General features: G+C 38.7%; 1 protein-coding gene across 1 annotated transcript in view; it reads left to right on the forward strand.

Annotated features, from left to right (window-relative positions):
- The window catches only part of ZFAND3 (zinc finger AN1-type containing 3), a 133,919-nt gene that overhangs the window by 34,853 nt on the left and 76,988 nt on the right, over positions 1–22,078 (forward strand). The window contains exons 2-3 of the mRNA XM_081186498.1: positions 6,591–6,631; positions 9,049–9,075. Of these exons, the coding sequence (XP_081042624.1) occupies positions 6,591–6,631; positions 9,049–9,075 (68 nt within the window). The remainder of the gene's footprint in view (positions 1–6,590; positions 6,632–9,048; positions 9,076–22,078) is intronic.

Genomic DNA, 22,078 nt, shown 5'->3' on the forward strand with positions numbered 1-22,078 from the left:
ACTCTCCTTCAATAACACCCCAAAGCCAAAAAAAAACCCCCTCAGCCTCAAAAAATAATAATAATGGTTTAAGCACAGGGCCCAGGCAAGCTCTAAAGAGTTTGAGGATGTTGTGGTGCCCATGGGTGCCAGCTTAGGAGCTCAGGCTTAAGTAAAGTTCAAGATACTTAATATTTTATATTGTACTTTGATATCTGAAATGATCATAAAATAGTATTCTAATATTAAATACTTAGTAAAATTTCTGTAGATTTACTAGAATAAAATTATTTTGCAGCATTTCTTAAACAGTCAATTTTTGGATTTTCCTGGGAAATGTATTCCATTATTCCCATATGTGGAAGTTTGTTGTGTGGGGATAGCGGTAGATAAATAATAGGTCAGAGAAGAGATATGAATGTGGAAGCGTGGTCTGGAACTATGAGGAAGGGGCAAGTTGCCATGCACATACATATTCTAAATCCCCTAAACATGGAAGATGTTAAGGTGCTGTCTTCATGTTTTATGTACTGCAGCTGCAAGGATGAAAGCTGAGTGTCTGGATTTTATGCCATGTACTTCCTAATGCATGTAAAAATAGCAGCGCCGCTCCCTGTTGCTGAAGAAAATGCTTCCCTTATCTGAAAATTTCTTTTTTGTAGGTATACAGCTGCATCCCTTTCTGTTTTGCTTGTTATAAATTGAGGAAGGCATTGCAGAGTTCAGTTGAGGCTTCCATTATAAGAGAATCTAATGTTATGTAAAATTGGATTGTAATGATATGAACAGGTTCTTGCCACTATCAGCATCTGTGTAACTTCTAAACAAATATGTAATTTGTACCATCCAAAGAAAGGAAAAAGAAAACTGTTGTTTCATAAAATAACTCTCTTTTTAATTTCTTGAAGAAATTAGTGACCTCTACATATCCTTCAGCTGGACTTCTAAAAAATGCAGAAAGCAATACTAGCAATAGCATTCCATTTTGTAGTGCAGTTGTGCTTGCTACTAGCCACAAAAAAATGGTACTAGCCCACCTGCCTAAACGTTCAAAAATAAATAAGGTCTGGCCTATCTCGTTCCTTCCCTGGGCTTATGTCTTGCAGAGAGAAGAATTTGAATATCCTCACAAGGATATCGCGTCATGACTCAGTCAGCACAACCCTCTGATAGAAAAGTTGCACATAGTGGCCATAAACCCACAGAAACGAAAACAGCAAGGAGTCCTGTTGCACCTCAGAGATAAAATACCTTCTTTATAGCAATAAGGTTTTGTGGACTAGTGTTCACTTTACCAGGTGCACAGAATGTTATCCATGGGTTGGCAGGTACATCTACACAATAGTCACAAATTGAAAGGAAATGCAATAAATTCCATGTTGGTTGGGTTAAGTCTTATGTATACAAAACAATTCATTATTATCACAAAAGTGTTGATTTTAAGTCCACAAAAGCTTTCACGATAATAAAGTTCTTGGACTCTTGTAATACGTTTAGAGACTATATTTTTGCTGCCACAGGCTAACATGGGTGCTCCTCTGGAAATTGTGGAAGGCACCAGCTAAGCTTCATGGTGAATAATTTCTTCCCTTGGTATCAGTGGTACTTGGTAGTGGTTAGCTCTTGCTGGATTAGTGCCAGCATGTGGGAACTACAGTATACAGTAATAAGGTACATATTCCAGTTATCTAAGCCAAACCATGAATTAGCACAAAAATGTGAGCTTATTGGCTCTTGGAAGACATGATCGCAGCTGCTTTACTCCTTTTCACTTGTTTTGTTGTTGTGCTGCACTCAGCTAAGCTTAGTTCTGCCAGACAAACTGCAAGTTGTAACCCTAGGACAAACTTTGGTTACAGTTCGTGGTTAGTCTGGAGAGAGCTAAACCAGAATCCTGTACCTGGATGTCACAGCAAGTCGTAGAATCATAGCAGGAGAAAACAAGCTTGCTTCATTTTCCATGTGACAGCCCTTTAGGTATTTGAAGATGGCTATCATATCTCCTATGGGATGTGGGTGGCACTGTGGTCTAAACCACTGAGCCTCTTGGGCTTGCCGATCAGAAGGTCAGAGGTTCGAATCCACGTGACGGGGTGAGTTCCCATTGCTCGGTCCCAGCTCCTGCCAACCTAGCAGTTCAAAAGCACACTAAAAAGTGCAAGTAGATAAATAGGTACCACTCCGGCGGGAAGGTAAACAGCATTTTCGTGTGGTGCTCTGGTTCGGTGTTCCGTTGTGCCAGAAACGGCTTAGTCGTGCTGGCCACATGACCCAGAAAAACTGTCTGCGGACAAATGCCGGCTCCCTCGGCCTGTAAAGCAAGATGAGCGGCACAACCCCAGAGTTGTCTGTGACTGGACTTAACTGTCAGGAGACCTTTACCTTTATCATATCTCCTCTCTCTCCTGTTTTCCAGGCTAAACAAGTCAGATCATGGCTTAGCTCAGCAGAAAAGAGGAACAAATTGGTTGCATTCTCCTGTCCAACAGCTTGCATGTTCTCACTAAGCTATAGTTTGGTTTAGCATGATGTGTGAATCAGGCTACTGTGCAGAAAAACCTCTGTTGATATATAATGCAGAAAATTATGCCGTTTAGTATCATCATTTCTTTAATAGGAAGGGAGCACAAGCAATTGGAATGCCATTAAAAGTTCCTGGTTCGTGAAAGCATTTCATAAAAAGATTTAATACTACTACATAAATGCAAGGCTTTAGAAGTACAAATGCTTCAGTAGCTATTTTTTTCTGAGGCCTAGTTGTTAGGTTGCTGATGAATGGACAAATCTGTGTCTGGACTTGGAGACTGAGGGAGGAATTCAACACCAAGCTGTTAACAAATGTTCCATCTGTGCAGCATATCAGCTTGCCAGATGGAACGATCCCACCTTCCTTCTCCATGTGTTGTTCTGGGTTTCTCCTGACCCCCCCCCCTCCTGAGCTTATTTCAGGGGGTGCACAGGGGGAGTGGAGAAGCCCCTTGTACAAGCAGAAACCCTTGTGTAGAGCTTCAACTGATGGAGTTCATTAGGAGAATCCTGCTCTATATGTCTAGACAAGGCTTAGAACTATCCTCTCTGACACCTTTTGTAACATGTAGGATGTTATTGTATGGAGGGAACAATTAATAGTTATTTATCTGAATATTATAGACTGTAGATATTATAGCTGTGTATAATATAAATAATTTTATAATATAAATATTATAAAATATTATAAAATAATAATACAAATAAGACAGAGTAAAATCATTTTCTTAATTTGGTTACCTCTTTAGTATTTTATTCTTGTTCTTTTTATTATAACAGCTTCTGTAAGCTTTGAAAATCAAGAAAACACATTTTTTGAAAAACAAACAAACCCCAAGTCTCCAAATAAGGAGTCCATACCTGAAATTCAGATAGTGCAGTCTAGGTTTATCATATCGTCTGCTGCTTTGAGAACTAGGATTATTTTTAGATGTAAGAAGGTAAATAGCAAACAATTTATGTTCAGCTGAGAGTTATGATAATGGCTGAGATATTGTAGAGTACTAGAGATTGCTAGCAGTATGGTGGCGCTAAAGCATACTTCAAAAAATAGCAATTGTCTCCAGTTGATAGGTCCAGCAAAAGGCAAGCAATGTATAAATACTATTTTCCATCATGAAAATGTCACTGAGCTCTGGTATGAATAATGTAGGTTACCTTCAACAAAAATGTAGTGTACCTATTCTTGATATACTTGTACATCACTTTACATAAAGCCATTAGTGTGCAAATATTTCTGGAACTGGAGTCCATTACCCTACCCTTTTTCTCTGTGACTTGAAAATTAACCTATTCATTTGCTTCATGGTGTCTTATTTGTTTCCTTACTGTTTGTTTCCTTGTATTTTGAAACTCAGTCAACAGCGTTTAAACTATTCTTTGCCTTAAAAGATGACACACAAGCTGTTGCTTTTTCCAGAATTGATAGCCCTGTTATTAAACACATACACAATGTCTGTCTTGCAATTTTGGTACCAGAATATGAATATTTGAAAAATTCTATGGAGACTTAAAATTGAAACTAGCCTACCTTCTTAATGCTCAAAGTTGAAAATATCTCTGTCTGAACCATTTAAACTCTGCATCTTCCTTTTTTAGCTGGTCCTGAGATTTAATGGCTTCTCGGGGAAGCTGTAGCTTACTGAATTACTTCAAACAATCTAACTTCCAAGCAAATGGCACAAAAGTGCAGCATACTAACAATGCAGGTGTTGACTTAGCCTGCTGGTTTAATTTTTGTGATTTTTCCTCAAGGTAGATAATCTGTGCAAGTTGTTGGCACAGAGTGTTTGTACTACTTGAGTGGAATAAGCACATAGAAACTTTGAAGGTCTATGCTTGATTTTAATATTCAAACTGAGGCGTGTGTGTTCATTATGGCACTTAGAAATGTTATGTTTAATGCTCCTTTGTTTCACTTTGTGCTGTGGTAGGTAAATAGTATCACTGGGTTTCCTGCACACAGCAGCAGGCAAAGTGTTTGATTGAGAAGTAGGGTGGTGTAGGAGTTGGAAACTTCCATTGGCCCAGTTCTCTGAGGTAATCTGCTACGGTTACCTTGTTCAACCTACATTTTACTAGCCTTAATGGAATCAAGATACACTATGTCCACAGCATTCCCCTGATCCATCAAACTTGTAACTCCATAAAAAAGAAGAAATTAGATTTGTTTGGCATGACTTATTTTTAAAAAACCCATGCTGGGTCTTAGTAATCACAGCATCCTTTGCTAAGTGCTCACAGATGGACTGTTTAATTATTTGTTCTAGGACTTTTTCTGGTATCGTTGTCAAGCTCACCAGTCTTAGTTACCCATGTCTTCTCCACACACACTCTTTTTGAAGATGGGGACAACATTTCCCCGCCTCCAGGCTGCAGGGACATCACCTATTCTCCATTAATTCTCAAAGATTATAGACAGAGGCTCTGAGATTAAATCCTCAAGCTCCTTTAGTATCATTGGGAGCAGCTCATTAAGTGCATCAGGTTGTTTACATTCATTTAAAGTAGCTAGGTCTTCCCTCACCACCTCTTTTCCTATCTTGCACTGCAGTTCCCTTATTGCATTGTTTATTCTGTTCTCACCAAGTTCAGCACTGCTTTCCTTTTGGGTGATGCCTCCCACTTTTCTTTCTTGTTGGAATTGTATGCATTTGTGCCTTCAGTATTTCACCTTTAAGAAACTTCCATCCATTTTTGGATTCCCTTAGCTTTGAGTATTTCTGACCATAGGAGTTCACCCAGTAGTTCCTTAAGCTTTTTGAAACTGGTCTTCTTAAAAGTCCAGACTGCATGTGTGACTACACTTAGCTTTCCCTTGCCTCTGCATCACAAAACCCAAGAGGATATGATCACTTCGTCAATTAGATCTTCTCTGTTGGTAAAGGCCAAGTGCAAGATAGATGGCTCCTTTGTTGCTTCTTCCTTCTTCTGGGAAATGAAATTATCTGTGAGGCAAGGGAGGAATTTGGTGGACCTTACATTCTTGGCAGAGTTTGAGTTCCAAAAGATGGGGCAGTTGAAGTCTCCCATGACTCCAATATCTCTCCTTTTAAAGTGTTTGGTAATCTGTTGTTTAGTATGTTGAATATTTGGTAATTTGTCTGAATCTGCTCCACAGTTCCTACTAGGAAAGTGATGGGAAGAATACAAGGTTGTTACCAAAGCCTTCTTACCCAGTAGAAGTACTTCTTGCCCAGTAACAGCCCTTGTGCTGCCTGATGAAATTTCAGAAGTCCATCTACATTTTCAATCTTAAATTATCTTTGGTTGTAAGGGTGAGAGATGAGTTTCATTTTAAAAGAAATGTTACAGAAGAAAGTCATGGAGATATTTACTGTAGTGGTTAAAATGGAAGCTCTGAATTAGAAGACAACATTGGTCTGTTTCAGAGAGAGAGGCTCCTCCAGTAGCGTTGAGACTAAGTAGTATATGTTTACTTGGAGAGTATATCTATTCCTTATTGGCAAAATAAAAAAATTCCTTCCAGTAGCACCTTAAAGACCAACTAAGTTAGTTCTTGGTATGAGCTTTTGTGTGCATGCACACTTCTTTGGTATCTGAAGAAGTGTGCATGCACACGAAAGCTCATACCAAGAACTAACTTAGTTGGTCTTTAAGGTGCTACTGGAAGGAATTTTTTTATTTTGACTATGGCAGACCAACACGGCTACCTATCTGTAACTATTCCTTATTGGGTTTTGGTAGGGGATTAGTGTAATTGAACTGTTCTCTTCTGAACTATAACATTTCCCCACTTCAGCCTTTCAGATACAAATGGATTTGAACTATAGATACTAATGTTGTGTTGCTTGTTGTGGTGCTAGGTAGTGATACACCACATCTGTGGAGAGTTGTAACATTCAAGTGAAATAATTAGTCTTTCTGTCATGTGTCGCTGAAAAGTGTATTTATGAAGATGATTTGGCTACTTTTATTTTTCTCCAACAGAGCACAACTATTTACTTCAGCAGTTGTTTACTTTTATTCTTGTTCTAGTCTGTCTCTCTCGCCCCTAAATAAAATAAACCGGTACTAACTACCAACAGGAATATTAAGCTCTCCTTTTTCCCCTCTTACTCCAGGTCCAGCAAGACTATGAATCTCTGTTCCAAATGCTTTGCTGGTAAGTGGAATGTAAAGGTTTGGTTTTGAGATCTCTCTCTCTCTCTCTCCTTTTTAAAATAGGCAATCTAAAGCACATAGTTGGCATCCCCCTTGGAGTTTATGTGTGGGTGTCTGTTTCTTAGTGTGTGTGCATGAAATCAGATTCTCCTCACTCCGGTGCTTCATTTATTTGCTCAAGTTTGTTGAAACAATCTCCAGTGTGTATAAAAGCAAGAGCCTCTTGCGTACAGGCACCAATCAAGCCTTCACTCAGCAAAGTTTACAGAACTCTGGAATGCCCTTGAACTAGACAACTCCTGTCAAAGCTACTCACATTAAGAGTTCAGATTGCAGTTTTAGAATTACTAGTTCAATAGAGCAGGCTTTAATTATGTTAATTGGAACTAAGAATTGTGTTTGTAGCTCCAGTACTGGATGGGAAAATATTTCTGTTCCACCTGTAAGTCTCTAGCAATAGAAATATATTTAACTATATTGTCTAATGGTGGAAAATAACTCAATTTCCAACCTACAGCTTTGTTGCCTATAATCTCTTGTCACTATATAAAGTACTTTTTACCGTGTTTCATTTTGTCCTCTCATAACAGTAGTCACTATTATCCGCGTTTTACAAATGGAGGGCAAAGGCAAAGAGACAGACAGATATTTGCTCAGACGTGTGCAATACTGCAGTTGAGCAAGATTGTGAATTCTGTTCTTGTTGGTCTCATCCAGCCCTCTGACTTCTTTAAGTCTGACCTCTAATTTGGAGCAGAGATTCTTAGTTCCCATGTTCTGCAGCCCTGTAACATTATAATCATATGACCAATGGAAATAAACCATTATAGAATTCTGTGGATTGACATACATAATGTAATATATCTACAAGCTAAGTCACTCTTGGCAAGTCCCATTATGTAAAGTGGGGGAAAGAGTGGTGTAATTTAAAGAGCGGTTGTGAGGATAAATGAATGAGATGAGTATTGTAAAACCTTTGAGTACACAAAATGCAGTCTGCAATAGAAGAAAGTAGTAATAGTAGTACCACCAATTGAATGAACAAAGCCCTTTGTTGTGCCTTTGCTGCTTTTAAGTTACTAGGCTGTTGTAACAAAGTGCTCTTGAGATATTTAGCTTTTGCTGCTCTTGTTACAGTATCAGAATTACAAGGTAGCACTATATTAGCAGGAACACTTTTGTAGATAAGTCTATAGTTGAATTTGGTTGTGTAATTACAAGTGTTGATTTTTAGAATGTTGAAGTATTTCAGAGGCATGCACAAGATATCAGCTGTTTCTCAAAGAAAGAAAATATGTCAAAGAACCATGACAGATTAAATATTAGGGTCATTGTTTTGTTTAAAATAGGCAGGAGCAGCAGAGACCATAGATTTCTATTGAGATATAACCACAGTTTTTATCTCTGCAGGAGATAGGCAACTTGGAGTATGCAAAGAGGAACATTCTATAAAACCCCATCACCCAATATTGGATATTTTGTAGCAGAAACCATAAGCCTTAAAAATTTAGCTTTGGAACTAAAGCAAATTTTATGAAATGCACTTAATATTTATTACTATTTATTAAAATACCTCAGTTGGTAGAGCATGAGACTCTTAAGTCTCATGGTCATGGATTCAAGCCCCATGTTGGGGAAAAAGATTCCTTTATTTCAGGGGTTGGACTAGATGACCCTTGAGGTCTCTTCCAGCTGCGATTCTGTGAAATATATATCCCATCCTTCTTGCCAAAGAAGTCCAGGGTGGGTGTAGGCCACAGATGCTTATGCTACAATAAATTTGCCTACCTTTTAAAGCCCTACGGTATTCCTTTTCCAGCAAAACCAGATTCAGACGGACACCATTTTACATGTTGTCCATGTTTACATGTAACAATAAGTTATGAACCTTTACTTAATAAACTCTGCTAGTGTAGACAGCTGGATCACTTCCTATTTGCTCCTCCCTTCAGGCTAGTGAATAAACAAGCCACAAAAGGGTCGGCTTAGTGCTGTGTCCAAACCCAGGATTGTGGTCTTTTTTTTTACACTTATCAGAGAGTTAAGCATAAACGTTTAGTGCAAATATAAGGTGGCTGCCTAAATGCCAATTGTGTTCCATCATCATATTGTGTAAAAAGTCCTCTGATAGTATTATGACTGGCATTTTGCCTCTGAGACTTGAAAACAAGTTAATGTAGCACCCTGGGATTTTAGCCAGGCCACTTAAATAAGAAAAATGTTCAACTTTAATACAATGTAGAAGGTTAAAGGAATGATGGGCTTTACTTCTCATATACTGAAACGCTCTAAAATGGGTATTTTTATAGTGCAATTTTTTCATGTTTACATTTAATTAGAATATTGCAAACTGAATGTATAAAGGAAAACCTGAGAGTTCTTGATTTTCACTTCATTTTCTTTCTCTCTTTTTTTTAGAAAAAAGAAATCCACACAATGAAACAGGTTAGTAAACCAACAAAATTAATTGAACTCCTGTAAAACAATTGTGCTATCCATGTCCATTGCACAGCCCAACACCCTTTGCTCCAGATCATAGAAATAAGAATGGAAATATGTAAATGATTAGGTCAAGTGAATTACACAAAAAGTGGTTGTTTTAATCCTTCATACTAATTTTTCCATATTTCACATTTATTGTGATCTCATACATCCTATGGGATTAGGGAATATGCCTAACTGTCCTGAGGGTTTGCTGTACAGCACTCACGGGACAATCTCTTAAGACTGGAGTAGGTAGGAAAAAGGAGAACTCAGGAAACTGGTTTCAGATTTTTGAAATGGCAAGTAATAAGCGACAAGATCAAAAGCTGCTTGGCAACCCCATTTAACTTGCTGTAAACAGTAGGGGCTCAGTATTCAAATAAAGGAAATAATGTAAAGTTTCACATAGAATTGGCTTAGAGTATTGGTGGCACAGGTGGTAAGGTTTTGATGTCTTGTTGCTGGAAGCCCCTGTTTGAGACCCTTCTCAACACCTACTAAATTGCTTAGTTGTGTCACTTTAATAAGGTCACTGGGCAGCTGGAGTGGCAGATCTTCTCGCCATAAACTGCTGACCTAAGAAGTTTACCTATTTTTTGGATAAACTTCCATACTGCCCTTCAGCCATATATCTCAGGGTGGTTCACAACATGAAAATACAAGATAAAAAACACAAAATATATAATAAAAGCAGGAAGAAAAAACAACCAATCCCCACACTCCCCATTATTCTAATTTATTATGCTCACACAATTATAAAAATAAATCAGAGAATTGCAGTTGATACAGTTTCAGATTAGTGAATTGAACCTAAATCTTTGCCGTTACTCTTTTTACTTTATTGTCTTTTCCTTGTATTCATTGGGCACTATCTGTTTTGCAGAACATGTATTTGTGCTTGTGTAATGGAACTTTCTGAGGTTCCCACAACCCTCCAGAACAGATTTGGGAAGGGCATGGGGTGTGATGGGGAGATAGGAGTTCTGTTGTTTGAGCGTCAATCTTTATGCTGACACAAGTTAGTTGGATACTGCCCACTGCAGCCTTCAGGTAAATATTTAGTCTTGTTTTGCATTAACTGAAGTACTGAACCTGATAGAGCAATTTGGTTACTACAACAGACACCCTACATAATAGTATGTAGAGACAGGGTGTGTGGAGTGATGGGAAAGTTTTAAATGTGCTGCCTGAGTTACTAAGCAATTGCCCCATACAGGCTCCCTGCATCTTGTAGGTTATCATAAAGGGGAAACAGATAAGAGTGCTATACTCTCCCCACCCCCAATTCTCCAAATCTGGACTCTTTAGCCCAACTACTTATGATGTGATGAACAACAATAAGGCTGAGAGAAATGTTTCTTTACTTTCCTTTACTCTGAAGGAATGGGAAGCGGAGGGGACAAGTGGAGATGACAAAAGACTTAAAAGGGAACAGACCTACTGTCTTTCCAAACTATTTCCGAGCCACAGCAGTAGATTCTGAAAAATATGCTAATGTGTTCATTGAAAATATTTTATAAATGTGATGGTTAATTAAGCAGCTTAAAGCTACTGCATCTCCAGCGGATCTTTTCTTTGTCAGTTGTTAATAGATTACACACACACACACACACACACACACACACACACACTTTATCAATGTTTAATTGTTTTTTTTAATTTTTTTGTGTTTTTAACAGCTTTTTTTGCTGCAATCCACCTTAGATCTCTGTCAGGAAGAAAAGCAGGATATAAAGTGTTGTTGTTGTTTTGCTGCTACTACACCAACAACAACACAGTTTTTTGACCACAGAGTAAGGAGAGGCATTTAAAGTAGAAACTGAGGGCAGTGACGTAGCGTGGGTTGTCAGCACCCGGGGCAAGGCAAGTAATTTGCGCCCCCTAACCCGTGGATTTTAGCAGGGGGCAGAGAGCTGCGAGTGCGAGTGCCCCCCCAGATGTTGCGCCCGGTGCGGCCGGCCCCCCCTGCACCCCCCACGCTATGCCACTGACTGAGGGCATTCTCAATTTAAAAAGTGACACATTATAAACACTGGAGAAGGGAGAAAGTAGTTTTGTAAGATGATTAAAGGAAGAACAATTCATTTATTGTGCCATGAACCTTCATAGGCAAGTCTTTCAATTTGTACGAAGCTTCAGTAATTTTTAATGTTTCAGTTTGTGCCTTCTGATGTACAAAATGCTTTGAGATCATTGCTCCTTTCAGTTGCCTTATGAAGTAGATCACTATTGTTGTTGCTCTAAAACATTGGTTTCTGAGGCCTGAGGGATTGTAAGACATTTTTCCAGCGAGTCTATAGTGTGCAGAGATAAAAGCCCCATACCTGATCCACTGGTTGATACTTGATAGCAAGACTTTTTTATCCATACTGCTACATAATAGGAGTATGCATTGCAGCTGCACAGCATGCCCTAAAATAGTAAGCCTGAATAATGTGATTGATTTGCTTTGAGCTACATCATGAAATCTTCCCTTTCGGCCAGCTGTTCTGGCAAGTTAAAATAATATCAAATATAAACAAATTCTACAAGATAGAAGAAAACATTATTGTTGACAGTGGAGCGAGTTTAAATGCTTTATTCCAGAATAGATTTTTATTTCGGCACCTTGGCTTTTTTTTATATTAGTTTATGTATGTCTGCGACAAGAAAATAGAATATAACTGTGCGCTAAATGGAATCTCTCCTGTAAAGTGGGTTTACTTAAATCAAAATTGTCTTGGTTTTATCTTCACTATAGGTTTAGAAAACTATAAAAGCTGCTTTAGTGCCCAATCATTATGCTTCAGATTAGTGCTTCACCTCTCTTTGTGGCAGGTTGAAGGACTCAACGTGTCATTTTATGGGCTTATCAAATTGGCTCATTAAGTGACTAAAGGCATCATTCTCTTCTTTAATAGAAGAACTTTGTGCGCTCTTTCATCTCTTCCACCTCACCCTGCCACCTGACTCCTGAATTGTTTTTAGATTCACAGTGCTCCCTGCTGCTGGTACAAGAATCTAGAACTGTGTAGGACTTTATATTCATCTATCACTTTAACAGGCTCTATTCAAAAACCAAATGTGGGTGTGTTACGGAGATAATGTGAAGCTATTGTTTAACCTACATACAAGCTTGACCCTCTTGGTCCTGGCACTAGAGTCTTAAGTTTCAACAATGCTATCCACTGCAATGCAAATATAGCACAATTTGCCCTGGTAATGTTTCCTTAAGAATTTCCAAATACTGGCAATTTGAATATTTCAGATCTCCCATTCTATATTGAAATTTAGTAGCTGGCTGTCAGCGGAAAGAAATTTCCAGATGCACAATAGCAGAGTAGGACGTGCTTGCATTCCATGAAAGGGGGAGTTGTGCTCTGAGCTGTCTGTTCAAGAACATCCTCTTGTGAATAGGAGGGCTGCAGTACAATTTCTCCTGCATTAAAGCCTGATAGAAGTTGGCACCTCAATTTGTGTTTCTCCATTAGGCCAGTGCTTTGTGGTGTATTTTAACAGCATTCAGGCTTGCCTTTATAGCCGTAGCCTGTTGAGTGTCTAGTGCAAGACTGTTGCTGAAGTCATTCTCCGACTAGCATTGTGAAGCTGGCAGTACTCTGTGTTCCTGTCTGTTTTATACGGAACTGATTTAGCATGCTTTTAAAAATGTTAGCAGCATAACTATTGCTTTAAATGGTAATAAATGTACCCCATAGCTGTATAAGTGTAGATAACAGATCCATCTTTCCACTCAAAATGTATGTAGGTCTTTAAAATATCCAAAATGCTTACATTATATAAGCTGACTTGTTGTGTTTTGCTCACAAATTAACATTTTTAGATCAGGGGAAGGGAACAAGTGGACCTTCAGGTATTGTTGGGCTCCCATTAGCCCCAGGCAGCAATGGCCAGGGTTAATGAGAGTTATAGTCTGACAACATCTAGAGGGCGCCACATTACCCATCCCTGTTTTAGATTAACAATTGAGTTACAACAGTGCAGAATGAGAAGTTGAGAGGGGGTGAGTATATTCCAAATCTGATGATAAAATCTATTTAAAGTAATACCTCTGGTCATCACATTCGGTTCCCGGATGGATTACAAAATGGAGATAATAAAGCCACACAATAAAAACAGCCAGCAGATAAAACCAGAGCAGTCAGCAAGAGTTTAAAATGCAGAAAAATACTTTAAAAGCCTGAGAGACTAAAAAGGGTTTTGCCTAGCACCAAAAATGAAGAAATGTTGGTGCCAAGTAAATGTCCCTGAGGATGGTGGTGCATTGATTGAGTGCCATAGCCAGAAGGGCTCTCTAGTTGGCATATGCTTCAGGTCTAATAAGGGAGAAGGAGACAGGGTGATATCTTAGGGTTACAGGATATAGGGTTGAAAGCATTCCTTCAACTACTTAGATTCCAACTATTAAAAAGGAGAGTTGGATCCAATTACCCATTCCATGGATGGGTCCCCCTTTATTAACTTCCTTGAGAACCTTTGATATGTTGTTGGAATATCATATCAATATGGCTTAATCTAGGACATTTTAATTCTGTAAAATGTTACATATTTACTGTTAAATGGTAACTGTTGGATGCTAGCCATCCTAAAGGTCTGAATCCTGCTTTAGCTTTTTGACACTTCCCCATTCTGGTCCTTTGAATGCCTGGCAGACTTCACAAACCATCACTGAAGTTTTGTGGTCAAAGACATATGGAAAGCCTTTCACAAATATATGTGTGTGTGACGCTGTGCATTCTCCTCTCCAATTAAGTGTGTCTGATTTGTGTTATGACTTCGTAATAGTCTCGCTTCATACTTCTTCTTAATATTGTGTTCTCAGTTCTTGACCATTAACCTTGCTCTGTGCAAGGCCTGCTGAAACATCATATCTAATTTAGTCCCCTGTGTGTGCATGTTCTCAGATGACTTAGTTGTGAAGAGACTTTTCTATGTTGACAGTGTGAAGGAAGCTAAGGGCTGGTCAGTATGATTTCTTTAGTTCATCATCATTATTATTATTATTTTGATAGCACCTGTTCTTTTGTTGCATGTATGCTGACTGGAGTGGGAGAGAAGGAATCTTCTCTTCTGTCCATGTTTAGCAATTTAGTTGAATTATGGAAAAACTTGTCCTCTGTTTTCTGTATTTGCTCATTTGGAAACCTTGTATAGTTTATAAAGACACTAGTGATTTGTTCCCCAGCCTCCCTGTAGAGTTGGTTCCATATTACAATCTAATTCCACGTCCGTGTCGTGCACTCCTGAGCCGTTAATTTGTACATTTCGATGCAGTTTGTTTCATCGTGTTTTTGTAATCCAAACTGAATGTAACGAGCTGTGTGCTTTTGGGACCTTGCCTTGCCTTGCCAATTAGAACAAGTGGTTACTGAGAGAGAGTATGTTTTAAATAAAACATGGCACCGCTGAGTGGGATTAAAATCCTTTGGGAGTAAAAGGAACTGTTTAACTCTTTCTCTTCAAAAAGGAGACCAACCTATGAGAGAGTGAATTTGAAAATGCCAATAATACATTCCTTTTTTGAAGGGTAGCCAAATTCATCCTTTCTTATTGTCATAATGTTTGTCATTAGAAACATGCATTATTCAGAGTTGTTTGTGGTTTATAGAAATACAGTACAATGCTCCATGTCTTCAAGGCTTCTGCTAATTGATAGCAAGCGGGGTGGGTGAGCGAAAGACAAGAATTACCTAAACACCCTCTTTCTTTATTGCTCTCCCGACTTAGAATGACAAGCAATTAAAATACTAACCTTGATAGACCTAGAATCATTGTGGCCTCCAAGAATTATGGTGAGAAGATTAATTTAACTTGTTGCTGGCATTAATTGGCTTGTAATGAGCACTGGCCTCCTGTGAACACTTTCAAAATAAGAAGGTCATACTGAACTGCTAATAAACCCTGTTATAGGTGGGGTAGGAGGTGGCCCAAGGTGCCATCATTTCAATTCAGTAAGTATACCATTCCCAACAAATTTCTTGACTGTTACATAGTATTGTTTGTCAAGACAGATATATATATATATATCTATACAGGACTTCAGGGGGTGTATCTTCCGTGCTGACTTCTTGCAGCATTGCCAGAAACTAGCCACTGGTGTCTTGTGTACATTATGATTCACCAAAAACAAACTTACCTCTTGAGAATGGTAGAAAGTGTCAAAGAATTACTCAAGGATACACAGAGTAAAATAGAAACCATTTATTTTCTTGTAAGCTCTGTTTACCTCAGGACAAAGTTGTTTCCAGTGAAACAATATGAACCATATTTCTTCTTTACTTCGATAATGGTTAGTAGGTCTTAGGCCTTGCCCTCTTCCCGGAGTTGTTTATCTTCTTCTAAAAGGAAGACACAGGCAGTGTACTTGGAGGCAATGCCTTTTTGTGGGTTACCTTTAAAGCACAAAAATGCAGTTCATTTCTGTATAGCCCATCGCCCATTGTATTCCTGACATGATTGTGACTGCATCTTTCTTCTTATTTGTTAAACTGTAATGGACACTCCTGGCTTTATGTATAATGTAAAATGATGACCCCAAATGCCATTTACCCACTTCGTTTTAGGGGCCCTATAACACACTATGCAGAGGCAAAGCCTGGTTTGTTAGAGTAATGCACAGAGGCAAGTACAAATTAAGTCATATTAATTTAAAAACCTGCTTTCTGATCTCTCAAACATTTTTTCTCCATGTGTGGAAGGTGCCTAACTGGAATTCACAAGTTTGAGTTCAGATACTGGAATATAAGAAGTACAGTGGTACCTCGGGTTACATACGCTTCAGGTTACAGATTCCGCTAACCCAGAAATATTACCTTGGGTTAAGAACTTTGCTTCAGGATGAGAACAGAAATTGTGCTCCATCGGCGTGGCAGCAGCAGGAGGCCCCATTAGCTAAAGTGGTGCTTCAGGTTAAGAACAGTTTCAGGTTAAGTACGGACCTCCGGAATGAATTAAGTACTTAACCCGAGGTACCACTGTAGTGCCTTTGACTGCAACTGGTGTTCATAAGTGATGTACGAAAGACACATTGAGGCCTTTCTTCCAGCTGACCATAGGCATTATTAAGGAATGTAGGTGAAGTGTTGTTTCTTTTTGAGCGTGTTTGTGTGTGAGAGAAGGGGGGGGGTAGTTTGCAACTTCAGAACAAATATCTAAAATTGTGCTAAAAAGCAGTTACGTAGGAAGGAAACCAGGACACAGGCTTGAGCATTGGCTAATGGATCTCGGCAGCCTACTGCTTTAGGAGATGAGTTGCCAGATGCGCCAATAGTTCACTACACAGTGCATTACACTCTTCAGGTCATGTGCTTTCAAAAGCATGAAAAACTGTTGCCAGGTCAGGGCAGAATCATAGCAGAGCATTTGTCACTTCAGGAATAAAATTTGAATTCCCTGCTTCTGTTTCCCTCTTGTGGTGCTTCTTACAAGAGCAGCAAAACACCTATCTGATAACCTATATCCATTTCCGCTCCCCCCAAAGTGACTGGCTGAGAAATTATCTTGAAGATAATAACCAGGCAGTGGTGCTTTCTGAAGTATATGTTTATAAATCTCCCAATAGTGTGGGCTTAGTTAACAGTTTTAATGCAGCTTTTCTGAGCATGTTTGCTATTCATTGTCTTAACTACAAACCTCATTGATGTATTGTGTAGTTTGATCCATAAAGAGAATTTCAGGATCTTTTTAAGAAGATGTTTTTATGCAGCTAGCATCTTAAATTGACTAACTCCCTTAAAAAGAAATATGCAATACTTCACATTCACTAGTCTATGCTTGAAAGCAAGATCCTTCTGAATTTTGTCTTTATTATGCCAATTCTAAAGTTTAGTTACATCAATTATGAATTGATATTATTTAGCCCCATTCCTTTGAATGCAAGTTCTCTAATATTGCAAGATATCATATATCAAGTATATAGTTAATACTGCCTCTATCTTCTTTCATGTTCATATCTGGCAAATGTGAGATGTCCAGAATTATACTAACCAATATTAGTTTTTATTACAGTTATGTAACTCCCTTAGCTTCAGTATTGTAGCACACAAGCAGAGACCACCACTCATGTCTCAGGGAACTCAATTGATCAGTTTATTGTTTGGTTAATAACACTGTCATTTTCTTGGATACCACAGAGTTAGGCACTTACTAAAAAGAGATCAGTTGCCAAAATAAGGAGCAATGCTCTGTACATGAGTTCCTTCCTAAAAGAGCATTATGAAGGTAGCAGTACTGTGTCCTCTCTTTAAGAGGGCATACTTGGACCCAGGAGTGCTTAACAACTATTGCCCATGTCATGGAATTTGAATCAAGTAGTATTCATCCTTGCTCATGCCACATCACCAATAATAAAGATTCTGGAATTGGCCCTTCATTACAATTGATGCAGAATTGTTCTTTGATACACAACTAGATCGTGTTGTCTCAGCAATAGTGACTGCATGATAGTTTCATAATACGTGTGTGTGTGTGTTTTGTTAACAACACTATTTCTTTTCAGATTTTGTTGGAAATGCAGGTTTTGACTTTACTTGGTTTTGCTGTTTCATCTTATTGCAGCCTGTTTTGATGTCATTAGACTCAATGGAGGACAGTGAAAAGGCTGTGCTTGAATAACCTGATTACCTTTTTCGTTACACAGATGAATTACTAACTGTTGATTCATTTGCCATTTGCGATCCATGGAAAGGGATAGGATTGCATATTCTGCCAGCGTTATGCAGTGTAAAATGATGTAGCGATATTAAGGCAAGCCGTAGAATGTTTATATACATACCAGAAGAAACTATATTTGGTATTAAACTGAGAAGTGGCTAAACTTTACTTTGCCACGTGTTAGCAACCTGATGCGCTGTTGTAGCTGTTTTAATTAAACCTACAGTCTTACCAGATTTCTGGCTGAAATTTTCCAGAAGTAGTTTAATTCAGCGCCCTTCCCTTCAACCATGACTCTGCATTTTTGGGTGCATAAGACACTTGACCTTAAAAAAACCCCAAAAAGCTCAGAAGCAACATGGGCTGGAAGCTTAGAATGGAAATAGTTCTAATTAAAGAGCAACATATGGCCTTATTCAAGAGTAAAAAGCTTTTGATAATAGTTCTGAGGGTTTAAAAGTCAAATTAAATATGCATAGTCAATCAGTTTTTGTTGATTTGCATAATGCATAGCAAGGACTGCTTCACTGTATACATTAGGACTTTCTGTCTAAACACAAAATGTTACAGAATTACTGGCCTTGCTTCAAATACTGAAGACAATTGTATTTTAATGCTTACATTTTTACTTTCTATATTTAGCATGTTTAATTTTAATAATGCCTATAGCCATTGTGTTGGCTCCCACAGATGAAACTTTTATATGCTGACCCTAAAGGCAAGCATGCTTAGGAAGTAATAATGCAGTTTAACTCACATTTAGCGCTACCAGTGGCCTCACAACTACACACATATAAAAGTGATGCATTTCCTACCCAGCATTCTTACGAGTGTATCTGTTGGTCCTATCACCCACAGCTGTGTGAATCAGCCCTTTAGCTTTCTGTAGCTTATTATATCTAACTAGTAGTTTTATGCAGCACAAGAGACTCTTCTCAAACATAAATGTACCATTATGAAAAGGAGTTGAGGGCCTTCAGATACTGTTTGACAATTAGATGTTAAGACCCCTATAGTATTTATTTTTAAATGATCCCTTGTTTTTCCCCAGAAATGCTGCTTCCAGATGTGTGTATATAATCAATAACCCTCTTTTTATACCATCCGTGGTTGAAGGCTACTGCTGTTGTCTGATAAAAGCACCTCTCTGTGTCACATAACTATAAGCAGTAGACTTTGCTAAGAAGTCATAGTCTATACAGTCATACCTTGGAAGTCGAACGGAATCTGTTCTGGAAGTCCGTTCGATTTCTAAAATGTTCGGAAACCAAAGCGTGGCTTCTGATTCCTGAAGCCAATTGGAAGCCACGCCGGACGTTCAGCTTCTGAAAATCATTTGAAAACCGTAACACTCACTTCTGGGTTTTGATCATTCAGGAGCCAATTTGTTCAGGAGCCAAGACATTTGAGATCCAAGGTATGGCTGTAGTTTACATTTACATGATTTTATGATGATCTTGTCCAAGGCTTTCTGCCTTAAATATGTACATACCACACTGAGTTGCTTTCTGAGAGTGGTGTGGCGAAAGCAACCTCTCAATTCAAGGCAGGCTCTCCAAAAGTATTCATCACCTCTCTTAAAATCTGGCTTCCTCATCACTTATTTATGTATTTATTTATTTGCTACATTTGCATCTTACCTTTCCTGCAAGATATTCAAGTGTCATCCATACTCTCCTGCCCTTCATTTTATCCTCTCAGCAACCATGTGAGGGAGGTCAGGCTAGAAGTGTGTGACTGGTCCAAAGCCACCATGTGAGAGTTTCATGGCTGAGTAGGATTTTGAATCCCTGGTGCAACTTACTCAAAAGCTCCTTAAATCACAGTAATGGGCATGGCACAGCCAAGGGAGGGCAGGGAGGGGCAGCTGCCCCCAATCAATAAAACCAATAAAAATACATAGCACTGAGGTTCTGCCCCCACAACAAATTGCTTCCCCCCCAGTAAAAGGCCTGCCCCCTAACAAAAATCCTGGCTTACGCCCATGTTGCTCAGTGTAACGATTTTAATCTGATCACCTTTTCCCCCTCTGTGTTTACATTTGAATAAAAAGTACCTGTAAATAGCGCAGTAGTAGTAGGCAGCTTTTCATTCTGGGCACCAAAGAGCCCATCAATCCATCTCACAAACCATCTCACAACAGGTATGCCACCTAGTTATTGCTGTTGTTTCCATTAATGCATAAGGCAAATCTCCTTTCCATCTGGGTTCTTAGAGCAGCCTGATACCCCTTTTCATGTGACCTCACCATGCAATTGATTTGACACCGTCTGATCTGCTAGTGTGAGGCAGGTATGAGATTTCCAAGGGAATTGGGCAAGACTTGGCTCAGAGGGCTTATGGCAGGGAGTGAAAGCAACTGGGGCATCTGGTAGGACTGCTTATTCCTTTCCCTTCTGAGTTGCAGATGTCTTTTGAACATGTTTGGAACAGTTCACAGCCAATGAAGACACTGTCCTTTTGCCAGCTGAAGCAAGGTTTATGTTGCCTTAGAGAAGGCTGCTTCTGGCACATACTGTTCTGGTATCTGTTGACAATTAGAAGCTAAAACCTCTGTAGTTGCACTCCAATGGCTTTCTTGGCACTTAGACTAATATTTTTCCTTGATAAAAATGAATTTGTCTTCTGAATTATACCTGTTGATCTGAAGCAAATGGAAAATGTTCTGCGTGAAGTCTCAACCTTTTACCTTTCTGATTTTTCCTGCTGACTGTAAACTGAAATTATTGTTGTTAAAAGAAATTCTCTCCTGTGTAAGTTAATATTGGATTGTACAGAAAAGGTATTAACAGGCTCTCAGATGTGCCCTGCCCTATTAGCAAGAATATACAGTGATACAAAAATGAATTTGTCAAGAGTTTTATAGCTCTATGATCTATGGTACAATATTAATCCTGCTGCAGTGTTATTAAGTCATTTTTCATCTCCCCTCAAATTAATGTTGACGTTCAATTACTGGAATTGTTCTTGTCCCCAGATTAAAACAAAAAAGGAAAAAATCTTCCCTGCTAGAATATTAAAATTAATTGTAGTATAAGCAGGGCCTTGCTTGAAGTAGAATCCTCCTACAAAGATTATAGTGTGAATTTATTTCTGTACTTTGTGCTTGCTTTATTGCATGAAGAAATTGCTGTCTCACACCATCAAGGGTATGAGGCATGAGAGTGGTGGAGGACATATTACAAATGTTCGGGTTAAGAGATCTTTTATATTATTGTCCATGTCAGATCTAGGTAACCTAGCTGTTAATACTTTCATCTTTAAAGAACGTAGTGTAAGCAGTTACAGATAGGTAGCCGTGTTGGTCTGCCATAGTCAAAATAAATAAAAAAAATTCCTTCCAGTAGCACCTTAAAGACCAACTAAGTTAGTTCTTGGTATGAGCTTTCGTGTGCATGCACACTTCTTCAGATACACTGAAACAGAAGTTGCCAGATCCTTCTATATAGTGAGAAGGTGGGGAGGGTGGGTAGTGGAAGCAGAGTAACTTTGATTGTGTGTTCGCGTGCCACAGTTTCCTTCTTTTTACCTTCAAGTTTTCTTAATGTAATGCATATGACAACACTCTTTGACTAGAAGAGGGTGGGGTTTTTTTTGGCTCTTTTGTTTATTTGCAACTTGATCAGCCTTGCTGTTCAAACATACATTGGCACTGCCATGAAAGCTTGGATTCCACCTTGTTCCAGTAGTGAGATGCATGCCAGTCGTCTGCAACTAGATCTATGGCTGGCATCCAAAGAACAACTTTAGGCATGCCTCATGTTTTATTTAAACAGCAGGTCCTTATGCCATAAAACAGATTTTTGAAACTCTCCTCTGGTTCAAAGTGAGTGCTACATGGCATGAAAGCCAAAAGCCCTTTAGACACACACAATGAGTTGTGCATTACATTACGAGTTGTGCATTACATTTCTTTGGACCTTGGCCTGTGTGAGTATTGTATAGTTACCATCCTATGTTATGTGCCTGTCATGGATGAGAACATTCAGCCCATGGCTGCACATCTGGGTGGTCTTCACATGAAGTGAATAGAAAGTTAGAAGTGAAGGGAAACCCACCCCAACCTTTATAAGTTGAAGTGAATCTAGACTTGCTACTGTCACCTACAAGCTGTAGCAAATAGGCTGATGGATGTTGACCTCAGGTCCAACTTAAGTGGCTAGATAGCAGGCCACTTGATCTATTCTTTGCAGATTTTGGAATGTCTTTTTAAATGTGTTTGTCACCTGATTAAAGAAACTTAGATGATTTATTACATGACCTCTTAATGTATTAAATTTGAAAAAAACACAATAGTTGAACAATGAGAAAAAAT

This window comes from Podarcis bocagei (assembly GCF_964188305.1).
Source record: "Podarcis bocagei genome assembly, chromosome: 3".
Classification (NCBI taxonomy): domain Eukaryota; kingdom Metazoa; phylum Chordata; class Lepidosauria; order Squamata; family Lacertidae; genus Podarcis; species Podarcis bocagei.